The sequence below is a fragment of the Cupressus sempervirens genome, chromosome 7, assembly GCF_028749045.1.
Source record: "Cupressus sempervirens isolate cs-2001-9-10 chromosome 7, ASM2874904v1, whole genome shotgun sequence".
Taxonomy (NCBI): Eukaryota; Viridiplantae; Streptophyta; class Pinopsida; order Cupressales; family Cupressaceae; genus Cupressus; species Cupressus sempervirens.
In genome coordinates, this window is record NC_143124.1 from 711,522,137 (window position 1) to 711,538,396 (window position 16,260).

General features: G+C 36.3%; 1 protein-coding gene across 1 annotated transcript in view; it reads right to left on the minus strand.

The window, feature by feature from the left end:
• Positions 1-4,673: 4,673 nt before the first annotated feature.
• The window catches only part of LOC149549202 (Iron-sulfur cluster biosynthesis family protein), a 34,885-nt gene continuing 23,298 nt past the window's right edge, over positions 4,674-16,260 (minus strand). The window contains exon 4 of the mRNA XM_089792624.1: positions 4,674-4,972. Within this exon, the coding sequence (XP_089648750.1) occupies positions 4,910-4,972 (63 nt within the window). The 3' untranslated portion in view covers positions 4,674-4,909. The remainder of the gene's footprint in view (positions 4,973-16,260) is intronic.

Here is a 16,260-nt window from a genome sequence, read left to right on the forward strand (position 1 = left end):
AATTTTTTCAAAATCTATAGTTGAGGTAGATTCCAACTTAGCCAGCTCTGTTGGGGCCCATTTTGATTTATTTTAGAGAGCCATAAATTCCATCTTGACCTCCAAATTTCAATTTTAAAATATCTCAGGTGGTTTTTTATTTTTTCTACTTTGTAATAACTTCGAAATTTCTTTCTAAATTTTGAAGATTAGTTGGCAATTCGCCTTTATGGTTTAAAGGGTAGATATAGGAAACTTCGAATTTGCTTTCAGAGATTTTTTAGAAGTTACCAAAAATGGCATATTTTTCCAGTTGTCAAAATCTGCCAAATTTGAAATTTCTCATTTTCTCATTTTGGAGTCAGCTGTTATTTAATGGAGTTAGAGATCCATGTAGAAGGAATTTTTTAGTAATGAACAATTCAGAGTTTGAATCTATATTGGGTTTTCTCATGAGTTATTAAGTTCTTTGTGAATTGAGATTGGTGTGCTACATCACAAGTGCTCGAAGCACGAAAGGGCTTGGTACCCTAGGTAGAAATTGATATGCTATCTTAGCATGAGATATTAACACAAAGAACTCAAGTATAAAAAATAAGGAGTTAGATTATTTCATATCACTTTCTACAATCAATAACATCACAGTATCCATTCAATGAAATCAATTAGTATTAAGAACAAAGTGCCAAATTTACCATTACAATTTGGGGTTTTACAACACTTCACCCAATGCTATTGTAACATTGCTTGCATATTTTATGGTTATCACTAACAATTTACAGCATAGCTCATATTGCTTTCATGACATAAGTTACATACACATTCACACACATGGGAGTGGCATTGCAGTGCCAAAAATGTGGAAGATAGATATTGGTTTAGAAAGACCTTTACAATCATGGGTTTCGTGTTCACAAGAATTACTCATTCAAGGTTTTAGAGGCTAATTGTTATCACTATGGACTCGTTTGTGATTGATGTGCCTTGGAATAACATCTCACATGATTTGTGTGTGTGGAATTTTCTTAATAATATTTCCTATCAGTGAATGTACTTTTCTTGCTTCTTACTTTTTGTGGATCGATTTCCTATACTTACCTAAAAAAATTGAAAAACCCTTGCCGAACTTCTAATGCTATTTATGTTTTGGAAAAGAATCAACAAATTGTTGTTGATTAACTCTAGGGCAATGATGACAAAAGCTCATTTCCACAAGTAAGTTTCTAAATTTGCAAAGAGGGAAGATCTCCTACACTTGCTTAGTTTCTAAATTTGCAAAGAGGTAAGATCTCCTACACTTTCTTTCTTGTGCTTTATTAGGATGTCAACTTATAAAAAATGCAATAGAGTTTGTGCTATAGTAAAAATGTTAAGTAGAGATCACATTCGTTGAAGGTGAATTCAGCATTGACACAACATAATCAATTAGTATTGTGATTTTTACAGAAGTGTTCACCAAGAGATTAAAATGCCACAATAAGCAAGACAATTGTTGGGACAAGATTTCACTCTCGAGACAATTTTCATATTACTTGCAACAGCAAGTCAAAAGCTTTGGCAAACAAACACAAAATAAAGCACATCAGTTTTCAAAATCTTCTGTAACCAGCATATTGAGGGGGCAAAAGAGAAATTTGAAAAAAAAAAAAAAAAAAACTCTGTAGAGTAAAAATTCCATATCCTTAGGCTTACTATTTCTTGTTGTAATGAGTAGACTCTCATTAAAAACATTTACTTGTAATAAAGTTGAAAACATAAGATGAACTTAAGGGGCTTTTTAATGAATGGTTCATAAGGCACAACACTTGGTGAAGGTTTTGCAAATGGAGTTGCAAATAGGGTGGAATTTACCATGGAGGAAATTGTCTAGCTTAGCACGCTCAAGTTGGAGTAGTATTGGGATGGGGGACCTCCCAAGAAGTCTCGATGCTTCACCTCTATGAACATCACCTAGATCCAATGAGTGCCAAGTGCTCCATTCATTCTCATGAGAGACAGGTTCGTGTGAACCACTACTCATGAAACATGAGTCAATGAGTTTGATTCAAAAACTACACAGTTGACTCTTGATAGCAATACCACAATTTGACTTGTTGTGGGAAATATCTTGCACTTATTGATGAACTTAAGGGGCTTTCTAATGAATGGTTCATAAGGCACGACACTTGGTGAAGGTTTTTGGTGCAGGAGCACCCTAACCATCTCCTTGGAATTTTGAGTCTTAGTTAGTATGCTTTTGAGTCTTGATAGATGAGGGAATCAGTTATTTCAATTCATGTTATTAGGTGTTCAATTAAGGTCATGTTGACCATGGTTATGTCAATGTGGGTCAAAGAGAGTCAAAATGTGGAAAATGCCATGTAAGGCCATAGATGGAATGTTAAAAGGTCATAATAAGCTTTTGGACCTATTTAGGGTACCAAGAAAGTATGTAAAAGCATAAAATGCAAAGATGTGGAAAAAGTGTAAAAGTTGCTATGTTGTCAAAAATGTTGCTGACAACATTTTGCAACATGACAAATTGTGGAAGATGGAAGGTCATCCATCTTGGACAAGCTCTTAGGGGAGGTGAAAGGTCATGTTATGGTATAAACAATGTAATCTCGTGTAGAAGAGAGGGGGAAGAGGTGAGAAGAAGAAAAGTGCATGGTATGGTGCGAATTTGTATAATAAATCATTCATTTTTTTTGTGAAATTTTGTTGATATACTAGTGTTTGAATTACAGCCCTTGTATCTTCTCTCATACCTCATGGTTATGGCAACTCTTGAGCTCCACATATATGGTAATGAAGTTTAGAGTTAATACTAATGTTATAGGTGTACATAACATCATTGGGTTATTGCTAAAGATCTCACTGCTCACTGTTATACAGTAAACACTGCACAATTTTAGAGTGAAGTATACACTGATTACATGAATTTCACTGTATGGGAATTAGGGAAGATGTTGAGAGTTTTTCTTGGTTGTCTTGATAGCCATCTTATAGGTTTGAATAATAACCACTGCCCTCTGTAAGGAGTTGGCCAAGAATTAGCAAGTTACATGTTGTTGCAAGGAAAATATAGAGATTCAACAATTAAAAACGTGATAGTGGCTTGGTTAGAGCTTGCATGTGTGTTGGAAGGTGTATATATATTCATGGGATGTTAAGGAACCTCTTGGAAGAGTAGAGTAAGTGAGCTATTGGAGTTTGGAAGTCAAGTCTCCATATTCAACAATGAAACCCTCATTATAGCAAGGGTTTAAAGGTTTGGGTATCTCCTCAAAGACTAGGAGCCTGAAAGTCGGCAATTGCAAAGTTTTTGATAAGGTAATGGTGTATTGAAGGTTGTTTGTTCAAGTTCTTGAGGGTTTTGAGAGGTGATAGGTGGAGTGTGTTCTTTAGGCCTATTAGCCTAGATTAGGGCCTATGAGTTATATGCTTTAATGAACAAGTTAGAACCTAAGATTTTGGAATTTGATAGAGTTAGAAATGGGTGTCTGAATCTACCTTTAGTATAGGTAGATGATTGAGAGGTTTTGATTTCTTACCTAAATCACAAGCTAGGGCTACAAGGAAGAGCCCTCATTAGGTTTGTTTGTAAGAATTGATGTTTGAAGCCCACTAAGGTGTGTAGAGCCTTATGAATGTTTGAAATCTCTTTATTGGTAATGAGTTAAGCCTTTGGAAACAATTTGGGGTATGGTGTTGTGAAAGATCTTGGAGAGTGTAAGGTCATGGAAGTGTTGTGTGGAGTGAGAGATAGTTGTTTGGGCATTGTGGAGATTGAGGTGGAGATACTTGGTAGAGGTGAGTATGGCATGAGGAAAAGGTCAATCACCTGGTCGCTAGCCTTGGAAGAGTCCTGAGGGACTGATGGTAATATGTTAGTTAGGCTTGGAAGAAGCCTAGTTATATAATTTGGTATTAAGAACAAGATTAACACCTCCTACTTGAATTAGTTTTGCAAATGGGCTTGCAAGCAGAGTGGATTTAACCATGGAGGAAACTCCTTAGTTAACCGCACTCAAGTTGGAGTAGTACTAGGATTGGTGACCTCCCGGGAAGTCCCAGTGATTCACCTCTATGAGCATCACCTAGAACCAATGAGTGCCAAGTGTTCCATTCATTCTCAGGAGAGATGGGTTTGTGTGAACCACTACTCATTAAACATGGGTCAATGAGTTTAACTCAAAAACTACATAATTGACTACTGATAGAAATATCACAACATAAGATGTTATCCAGACATTATTTGATCTACCATCTAGTTACAGTGGACAACATTATGCACTGCATATTAAATTGGAAAGAAATTCAAGGAACTTGAGTACTGAAATTCAAAGCATACTTGTAAGCAAAACCTACCAAAAATTTCACAATGGAGATACCACAATAGTTATGAGGACATATTAGATCATTTCAAAGACCCAAGACTCTACTCTCCATTAATCTCTTAGGAAAAAAAAAATCGCATTGAATTGATTACTCAAATTGTACATTCACAAAAGGATCATTGTTGAAGATGTATTGTTCCAAATTGGAAGAACAAAATTTATTAAAATCTTAAAATCTGTGACAAGTAAAACAATAATCGGTCAATATAATAGAAAATAATGAAAACTTCAAAGCCTAAACAAAGAGAATCAAAGTGAACCGAAAGATTACAAGAATATAAGGGTTAACACCACAAGCAAGTTGACTATGCCTCCTACACGTTCAATTGTATTTTTTCATTTTATACTTGTTCATATTAAACGTCAAGCTGAACTAAGGTGGGTTACATACATTAAAATGCAAGGGAACTAGTACAATAATAATTTGTTATTTTTAAAGTTGTTTGAGAAAAATCTGAGCAGAATTTTACAGGAAGATAAAAAAATGAGACTACCAGGATGGATTGAAAAATAAGATTTTATTTTCATTCGACTCCCTCTATGTGGTATGCTTATTTGACTGTGAATGAACTTCCACAGCTACACCCACCACCTGCATTAGGATTTGTTGATACCTGTAAAAACCTAAGTCAATTCAGTATCTTCTGTGTAAAATAATAAACAGATTTTCTTAATTTTTACCAAAACCTAATCACTTGCTCAAATAATAAACTAATAAACTGCAACATTGTATAGTATAAATATGATGGCTCAATCAATTTGACCTATAACAACCAACAATCAGTTCTAAGTTTCTGTTACAAAATGAGATATGATTGCTATCTTCCTTCGATGGAGCACAGAAACATTAATGCTTCACTCTCATATGCCTTGCAATCAGTGTTCCACTGAGTTTCGGGATTGGGGGGCAACCGGCCAAAGTTGGGGGCTTGGTTGTGGCAGTGCTGATATACATATGGTACTTGAAAAACTAGTTATGAATTAAATTTCAAATGAAACTTTAGCAAATTGCAAATACTAAACACTAAGATTTAATATTTCCATTTTAATTTTGAATACTCAATTACTAAATAAAAATTGATGAATGAAATTGTCAAATTGAAGATTTCTAAATATATCGTAAAGATACATCAATGAGTAGCATGATATCAAAATAAGTACAAAAACTCAAAATCTAGTGAAGGGAGGCCTCTGCCCATCCCTAAACTCCTCATACCAGGAACTAATGGACTCTTATCATTCGACCCTAATCCCCCCCACACAGAAAAAAACAAATTAAGAGAAAAACATTTTTGAGAACATATATTCCTAGTTTGCCCACTCAGATAGCCATATGTTTCCATTTTGACAGGTTGGCTTACAAATTCATCCTGCCAATTTGCCAAGTTATAAAATGCTGCATGTGTAATTAAATCCAGCAGATGGAAGAGACGACAATTTTAATGTAGGAGAGTGACTAGGATAAAGAAGAGCCAAGCCTTATGTGCATTACCAAAGCCCTCCATTTCAAGATAAAGATCTACCACATGTAGAGTGGACAAGAGAAGTGTAGGAGCAAAAGTAGAAAAGAAGGATATACATGCATAGATAGAGACTAGATAGTAGAATGTAGAAGATGTAATAGAAGATATCTAAGTAGGAAAAACTGGAACTATTTTTACAGGCATGCACCTTGCTCAGAGCTATGTAAAAGTCGAATGAACATTAGGAGTAATTCAAATGTAATACAATATGTTTTGAGCCACTTCTCTATAATAAGTGATGATGCTATGAACTGCCATGATGAATGTTTCATTCAACCGATATTTGAGGTAACTTTGCTAGGATTCTGAAAGTGAATGCGCACTAGTGTCTGTTTAGGTATGAATCCAGAATTCGCATCAATTTGCTAAAATTTTCTCAATGAATGGTGCTATTATTTATTAAAGAAGATAGAACGTCTAAAAAAGATCAGATATGTCATTTCCACTAAGGCAAGTAAAGCTGCAAACGCATCCTGGGATGTGAGTGCAATGTTACATCAACCAAAAAAAATTCTTTATATAATTTTTGCAATGCATCAACCAAAAAAATTCTTCTATATTTTTTTGCAATAGTTTAGTCTTAAATGTTTTGGTGAATAAATGTGAAGTAATAAGGCCTAAAATATATGATAAATCATTTGGCCAAGTCATAAGGTTTAATCTAGCATAGTATTACAAAACTTTATAAAACTAAACTCACTAAAGAAATCCTTCACTAGGAAGAAAACACACTTTTGCAGACATCCAAACCCTGGGTTTGGAAAAACCAATCGCCATTAAAGAATGGCCTTCAAATCTGCAAAGTCATTTCTGAATAATGAACTTAGGCTGAGACAAAAGTAGAAAACACAAAAATAAACTGCGAGGCCATCCAGAAAACGTAAGACAAAATGTGGGTTGCAGAGGACACACCAGTCATGGGTTGCAAAGAATGGCACACCAAATATAGAGAAAGCCGGAGCCATCACCTCAAATGCTTGGACATGAGCATGTCACGTGAGTTGAAGAATGCAGCTCAAAACAGTGCGAGCATAGGAAAAATGACTGACTTCCTCTTCAGCCTGTGAGGTGGATGGGAGATTCACATGAATATGGCTGCAATTTGCATAAATGCAGCTACAAAAACCTTTGACAAACAGAAAAAATCACTGTTTGGGGTCATGCAGGGAGAAAAACTGCAATCACGGGCATAAAAAACCTCAAAATGGTAGAAGAACCTGTGTTTTTCATAGAATAACAGACTCCCTGAAAAAGTGCACAGAACTTTCACAACTCAAAAATGACCTTGATGAATTTTGTTTAAAAATTCAACAAAAAACATAAGGCCACAAACTTTTCTTAACAAATTTGCCAAATCTTAAAGAACTCCATCAACCTGCTCTGATGCCATGTAACAAAACTTATCAGTTTGATATTAAACATTAATTTATAAAGACGCAGTTTCTAAACGAAACAATTGGTAACTAGGACTGAAACAAGAAACTAACTAATAAACTGAAGACTAATTAAGATGACCATTAAAGAAACATTAAAATATTTTAATACATAGTACTCTGACACATGCCAGCAACATCTTCTTTGCTTTTTCTTGAAATCCTCCACTTTGACTGTTGGTGGTGGCAGTTACTGGACAAAAATATTCTAATATATTACATTTGATATGTTTGAAGAGCATCTGTTCATAGGTGCATATCCAAGTGACAAGTGACAGTGCCGGTCTTTCTACAGATTGTTGTGGGGTTATGTAGCTGTCACAGTTGACCAGTTTGATTGGCTGTTTGAGGAGGTGGCTTATGACGACATTGACAAAGTATCTTGCAACATATTTATTATTATGGGGTGGCCTCCTTTTGGATGTCATACTTGAAGTAAATCTGAGATTTACATTAATAATTTATGTTAATTTTCATTGGTAGAAGTTGGGGTGGACTTCTGCAGCAATATGACAGCATTCAATGCAAAACGAGTTCTTGTTGGCATCGCATTTCATAAATTGAAGATAGGAGTTTCCAGAACAGATGCTGAAACAGTTGCTGAAGGATATTGGGATAGAGTTTCCAGAACATGTTATCATACATTGTGGTAACACAAGTACAGTGAGTATGTCTAAGAATCAAGTGTTACATTCAAGACAAAGCACATATCGATTAAGTATCATGTTCTAAGAAAGTTGCAGAGAAAGAGATTAGATTAGAGTATGTTAATACAAAGGAGCAGATTGCAAATATTTTTACGAAACCTTTGCCTAAGGATACATTTGAGTATTTGCAAGGTATGCATGGGGTTATGTCCCTGCCTACTTCAGAATAGAAGATGTAGAGATTGCATCAATCCAATGGTACAAAGCACTATTGTTTATTTGGACTAAATGTTGATGCTTCCTCAATGGAGGAGTATCTGTAATTGAGCAGAGTCATGAAGGACTCTTGGTAGCTAGTATTGAATAGTGTCTTTGGACACTTGAGCTAGTTGAAGACTTTGAGTAGCTGATTGACATAATGATGCCTTTGTCATTGATGTGAATAGGGGAGAACGAGCACATGAAAAACATCTCCTATGAATTGGGGAGAAGTAAGTGCATAAGAGAAGTATCTCTTGTGAATAGGGGAGAGTTATGAAGGAAAGATTGATTGATGTCAGTGGGGGAGAAATATGTCTATGAGAGAAGTTTATCAATGGGGGAGCAGCAATTGTTCCTCAGAGTTTTGAATTTGATTGATGAAGAGGATTTGAAAGATGAGAGCACTAGTAGCAGTAGAGTTGGATTTGGTATTCTTGGAACTTAGATGTTTTTCATCGATGTTGCCATCAATGCGAAAGGGGGAGATTGTTAGCATGAAGATACTATGAAGAGACAGTTAGCATGACTGTGTGTTGCATTCATGACTATGTTTGTCATTGATATCAACATACTATGAAGATTGGCAGAGTAGCAGACAGAGATGGAAGTTGTACGGATCTAGTATTAATGATAAGGTCAAGCGCTACTGAGGACATGTTCTACAGTGTGTCCTAATGACGTGGATAAGTGTGCATGCAGAAGCCTAGTGTAAGTTATTTGTGATTTACAAAAAACAGTGTGCAGATAAAGTATCTGAGAAGTTGTTTTTGGTCATTGGATTGTATCTCCTAACACGGATAGAATCTGGATGAGCGCAATTAGACAGAGACAATACACAGCCTATTGATGACATCAGCGAGTGCGCAAAGTCAAAGGTCACACATGTGAGAAGTTGTGAAGACTCGGAGCCGACAGTATTTTGTAATTATGAAAAGATGTCATGAATTGTATTATCTTAGTGAGGTCCTATTGTAATTAATTGGGAAAGCCTCAACACCAACTCAATGAATTATTTTGAGGACATGGTATAAAGGAAAGTTATTTTCCTTGTGAAGGGATGTGCTAAGGATGCAAGTGATTAAGTAATATGCGAATTTGGTAAATGCGAGTAAGCGATCAAAGGGATACTTATGATGCAAAATTGGAGATCTGGTATTGAGATCTGAAAAGTATTTGGGGTGGTATTGGCACGGTAAGAGGAGAGAGCAAGAGTTTGAGTTGCTGAGATCAGTTGCATTTCTATTATTTTGGAAGGAATAATACAGAGACCAATTGGACAGTGAGTTCAGTGGTCTTGCCCCTGAAGTTGTTTGGACAGTTGGTCCTTCTACCTTCTACAACTCCTAATAGGGTTGGAATCTCCTAACAGGGACTGATATGTCCTGAATGTATTTCATTGGCTCCTAACAAAGTCCATTCTCTTACAAGGAATATTTATATTAGTACATCATTTTGTGGGTATCATCCCCACTAGGGTTTTCCCTCTAATCAAGGGTTTCCCTAGTTAACATATCTGGCATTATTGTTCGTGTGTATCTTCTTATGGTTATTTATATTGATCACATATTTGAAGTTTAATAAGGTTGATAAGAGTTGTATTGATCAGATAACTGATTCACCCCCCCTCACGTAGTTATCTTTTGGTGGACTTAACTTTCAAACAAGTTTAAGGCTTAAAGCAATACCCAAATTTCAACCATGCTTTTTTTTCATACCATTCATCTTTTACATGGATTAACTTTCAAACAAGTTTAAGGCTTAAAGCAATACCCAAATTTCAACCATGCTTGTTTTTGTTAGTGTAGTTTTTTATTTTTCCTATTTTGCTAGGTTTTTCCTACACTTTTAATAATCTCGCTTAGGTTAATAAAGCATGTCTTATTAGGTGAATGGTTGTGAGGTGTCACCTTCTTACATGTGAGCATCCATTAGCTATCTTGGGAAGATACTTTGCTATTTTTAGTCCGATAGATGGTTGCTCCTCAGTGGTTGGTGTTGCCACCTGCTCCCTCTTCCTAGCCTATATAAGCATGCTACCTGGCTTGTATTTGTATCTCTTGTTTTTGCATCCTCCTAATGCTATTTTGCTTCCAGCATTTGCATTACTCTCTTGGAGACTAACTCTATGATGCTATTTTGATTTTGTATCATTTGCATTCATAGTTTAGATATTTACTCTTTGCACTAGTTTTCTGGGTTATTAATCTTTTCAGATTCTAACATGGTATCAGAGCTTTTCTATGTGCAAGAGTAGATTTTAGTTTCCTTATTTGAGAGATTTGGGGGGGGCAAATAAACTTTATTTTAGTTTTTTGAAAAATGAAGTATGCTCTTCTCTTGCATCTTTGGATGATCTTGAGAATCAGAAAAGTTTTGACAAAAACAGTTTTTTTCTGGGGTTTCAATCTCAAATCTGACAACCAACTTGCATATTTGGAGTTTTTAATCAGTTTTGCAGGTTCCAGCATGCCATTGATGGACTTAAGAAGCTGATCCAGCTTTTGCATGTCAAATTTTGGTTGCTGGGGTCGTTTTCTGATTTTTTGAGCCGTTTTTTACTGTTAAAGGCGTCTGATTTACACTACAACAACATCTTCTGTTCATCAGCAAGAAAAACACTTTCTGGGTTTTGTTCGCAGCCCTGAAAAACCATCTGGGTATCTTTTAGATTTTGCATGCAAGCTGTATATTTTTCAGGATCGAGCATGCAAAGCTACAGCCATACCCCTCTCCGTTGGCAGCCGCAGATTTGAATGCAGTTTTCAAATGTCTCGTTCTTGCTCATACGGACTTCGATTTTGATGATTCTTGTTATGAACTTGGCTATTTTTTTGTGCTCTATCCACTAGTGGAGTTATTTTTTGATTTTCATGCATGAATTCTTCAGAAATTGCAAATTCTCAGCCGTGACTGTGCACAGTTCTCATTTTGGAAACTTCGGAGGATCATAACTTTCTCATACGAACTCGTATCGAGGCGATTCTTTTTTTGAAAGTGCATATTTTTCGAGTAGATCACAGTGGTGTTGTTTGTTTCCTTGATTATTGTGCCCAAGTTTCACTTTTAGCATATGCTCTTCATGAGGGTTTGTAATGCATTGAAATCAAGACCACTAAGTATCTCTTTCTAGTGGTAGATGCACTAAAATAAAGTGCCAAATCATAATTCTTTGGGGGGGGGGGTTCTTTGATTGAGTAAAAAGGGGGGGGGGACATTGTCGTGGCTGGGTTCTCTTCTTTTTAGCATTTCTTTGCATTTCTTCATCATGGATCAAACAAATATGCCCATCCTAACTCCATACAATTACTTTGAGTGGAAATCACGCATGACAATTCACTTAAGGAAAGCTGGATTAAATAGGATAACTATGGGACTTGAAACTGAACCTGCTAAAGATGAAGATAAGCCTAAGTGGTTTAACAAATGTGATGAGGCATTTGGAACATTGTGTTTGTCTGTTTCTCCTGACTTGCTATTTCACATTGAGTCTTTGGATACACCAAATGAAGTATGGACAAAGCTAGAAACACTATTTGGCACACAAGATTCAATGAGGGGTCATATGTTGGAAAATGAATTAATAAGTTTGAGTCCAGGCAATTTCAACACAATCCAAGATTTCTTCACTAAATTGAAATCACTAAGGCTGCAGTTAAAACAATGTGGAATTGAAAAGAAAGATGAACAACTGATTCTTAGTATTCTCTCTAAGCTAAGTTCAGAATATTCTGTGTTTGTCTCTACCTTCTATGCTACTAAGGGTGCACTTGGTACTCAATTCACCATGCCATCTTTAGATGATTTTGCTATCAATCTCACTCGAGAACAGGACAAGCTAATCCAGATGGGCATTCTTAAGTCCTCTAAGTCACATGCCTTGGCTGCCAACCAAGGCACAAAAGAACAACAAGGAAAAAGTAGTAACAACAATAGTAAGGACAAGAAACAAAAGAATAGCGAGGAGAAGAAGGATCAGATGCCAGTTTCTTCAAAAGCAACTATTGATACACCATCTTCCAAGGGCAATAAACCTAAGAAAGAAAAGGTCAAATGTGCTTATTGTAAAAGACCTGGTCATGATGAACATAAATGTTTGCAGAAACAACTTGATCACTTGACATACATTCTTGAGAAGAATAATATCAGTGTTCCTGAGTCTATCAAACAAAGTTCTAATGAAGGGTCTAACAAAGAAAAAGAAAACAACAAGGGGAAAGGAAAGGGCAAGGCCCTTTTTGCAGTTGCTTCCTCACCATCCACTTGGGTTCTTGATTCGGGTGCTTCACACCACATGGCTTCATCTAAGGAAGAAATTGCATCCTTGGAGCAATGCACTATGCCTTCTATGTTGATGGGTGACAACAATCCTATTGAGGTGTGCGAGAGAGGGTCTGTTGATGTGGGGGATGGCACATTCCATGATGTTCCTTATGTACCCTCATTGTCAACTAATCTCCTATTGGTACACCAGATCACTCACACAGGTTTAGGCAAGCGGGTTGAGTTCACTCCTGATTCAGTGGAGATACGTGAGTTGCACAATGATTCTACAATTGCAGTTGGGAGAGCAGATCATCAGTCAAGACTCTATATGTTTTCTCACCTTGTTCCTGATCCTCCTTTGACTATTTTTCTCACTCACTCTAATGATGTGAGCAGATTATGGCATGAGCAGTTTGGCCATCTTAACTTCCACTACTTGCATCAGCTTAACCAGCAGAGCATGGTCACAGGGTTGCCTTCTACTTTGACATTAGAGTCACTTGGAATACATGATAGATCTCCTGATGGGTCAGATTCACTTGAGCAGTCTTCTACCTCCACTTTTGATGCAGAGAGTGACTCAGAGGACTCACCTCCTTCCTCTCCTAGTCATCATTCACAGGTTGATGATTCTCCTCTAGATTCTCCATCTTCTGGTCCACTTTGGGCTAGACAGACCTTGCAGTTTGCAGGTGATTGGGTTGGGGATCCATCAGACACCAAGCAGACTCATTCACAATTCCAGGATGCTCTACATATCTTCATTGCTACTGCCTCAAATCCACAGTCCTTTCATGAGGCTTCTGGTATTTTTGAGTGGGATACAGCTATGCAGGAAGAGTATAGTTCCTTGATGAGGAACCACACTTGGGATCTTGTCGCTTTTTTTAAGGGAAGAAAACTTGTTCGATGTAAGTGGATCAACCGGACAAAATTTGCAAGCTTTGCTGGAGGTGCGGGATGCTTCATCTTTTGGGGGGGCCTCTTCCTCTTACTTGGAGTCCTAATTTTCTTTGGGGAGTCTCTTTTCTCTCTCTTTTGGGGGAATTTTATGTACATGGGTACCTCATCAAGCTTGACTTGCCGGGACCCATTTCTACATCCACCTAAGCTTCACTTATGGGGGGGTGTTAGTGTAGTTTTTTATTTTTCCTATTTTGCTAGGTTTTTCCTACACTTTTAATAATCTCGCTTAGGTTAATAAAGCATGTCTTATTAGGTGAATGGTTGTAAGGTGTCACCTTCTTACATGTGAGCATCCATTAGCTATCTTGGGAAGATACTTTGCTATCTTTAGTCCGATAGATGGTTGCTCCTCATTGGTTGGTGTTGCCACCTGCTCCCTCTTCCTAGCCTATATAAGCATGCTACCTGGCTTGTATTTGTATCTCTTGTTTTTGCATCCTCCTAATGCTATTTTGCTTCCAGCATTTGCATTACTCTCTTGGAGACTAACTCTATGATGCTATTTTGATTTTGTATCATTTGCATTCATAGTTTAGATATTTACTCTTTGCACTAGTTTTCTGGGTTATTAATCTTTTCAGATTCTAACAGTTTTTCATACCATTCATCTTTTACATGGATCACGAGGCCTCAAAGTATTTGATTAAGAAACCCAATGTTTATGGACAAAGATGCAAGAGGATTGTCTTATTTCAAGAACATTTAGTCTTACTCCAACAAGAACCTAGTAAGTGTCACTATGGATCAGACTATTTACATCCTATTAGAACAAGAGAGGATGTAATATCAATCAATGATGATATGATGGAAAGGCATTTATTTTGGGTCAGCATGTTCTGAAGGATCTGACTGAGTTAGAAGCATTTGTCACTCCCAAACAAACCCCTAAAGGTTACTCTATACGCCAACAACAACAACTAGCAATATGAACTGCCCCCACACAATCAGAGAGATGAAATGTCACTGATTCCTGTTCTTGCACGAGAGTCATTTGACAAATGGGCAATATATTTTTAGGGACCTATTAGCTCTTTCCCATGCGAAAATATGATGCCCAATACATTATCACTGCAACTAATTATCTTATCCAATGGACAAATGATGCTCCAACCAGAAATTCCTATGGTTGTCACAGCTGGAAAGTTTATTTGAAAGTTGGAACTATTATCAGCCAATATGGGCTATAATCCAGTTCAAAAAGAGACTAACAAAGCAATTTATGAATAATACAATAAAAATACACTTGAGTGAGTTCATGATGGCACACAAAAAAGTTAACACAAATAACCAAGACACAAATGAAACCATGGAAGCATTTAACAAAATCCTTGAAACCATGCTTATCAAGGTTTGTGACCTGGCCAGACATGATTTGGATGATCATGTTACTAGAATATAGTGGACTTGTAAGACAACATATAAGCACCTCAACATATTTACGCTATTTCAGCTTGTATACAAAATAGAACTTGTTCTCCATTGGATATTTTGTTCCATGCTATGCATCACTCGGTTAGTTTCGATAGTTGGGCCAATTTCATTGCAAGCATTGACTGGATGAACCTATGAAACTAGATGACAAACAAAGAGGTATCAGGAAAACACAACCAACTTGATAGTCATATTACCAAAAAACAGCTGCAAGAAGATCATTTTATTTTATTTTGTTGTGCAACTCCAAAATTTCCAGACACGCAAGGAAACTAAAAATTCAGTCGCCAGGACCTAATATTACAAAGGAACTTCCCATCAAAGCATGCAAATTGCAAGGTTTACGTGGTGACTTGTTACCTAGACACTTTAAATCATATTGCAAAAAAACAGCTGCAAGATCATTTTATTTTGTTGTATGACTCCGAGTCTTCCAGACACACAAGGAAACTAAAATTTCAGTGGCCAGGACCTAAGATTAGAAAGGAACTTCCCCACCAAACATACAAATTGTAAGATTTACAAGGTGACTTGTTACCTAGACACTTTAATGGTAACAAATTAAAACTTCATCATTCATGATCAATAAGGAAACTCATAAGAAGGCAGCTACCCAAGACAAGGGAACAGGGAAGTAAAAGAGGTAGGAAGAAACATAAGAATGAATCATTCAAAGGCATTTTATAAATATTTCAGTGCACAAAACAGAAGAAGCGGTTCTGCCAAAAAGGGAATAAGAAGAGAATAAAGAATGGAAAAAGAAACATGGAATGGATAAAGAAATATGCAAGTTAACAAGAATGATTGTGCAAAATATATAGTTACTAGTGCACAAAATGGTTGATAAGAAGATAAAGAGACTACGTCAAGCAGAAATCATGCAAAATCATAAAATAAAATAAAAAGTAGCATGGAAGTGGAGTCTGCATGGGAAAATTGGTGTTGATTAAAGAGGTGACATGACATCATGAAAGCTACAAATGCACAAGAATAAATTAAGTCATTAAAAAAATAAGAAAAATTAAATGAAAAAACATAAAAATAAAAATAACAATTCATATAAACACCATATCAATTCAGGGTACAAGTTTACAAGAAGAACAAGGATACAGCTATATTACATTTATTTATAGTTTCCTGATATGTGGTATGTGTATGGTATGGGAGTTGTATGTATTAAGTTACAGTTTAAAGTATGACGAACTTTGAAGACATATAGAGCAAGTGCAAAACTAAAAAACTTTCACTTTATTATATTGATATTTTAGACACCAAGTCAATGGTGTTGCAAATCGATCACATTTATGTTTTTGCCTCCACATAATTTTGTCGTTATGCAGAAATCATGTTTCAAGGTCATTGCAAAATTAACATGCAA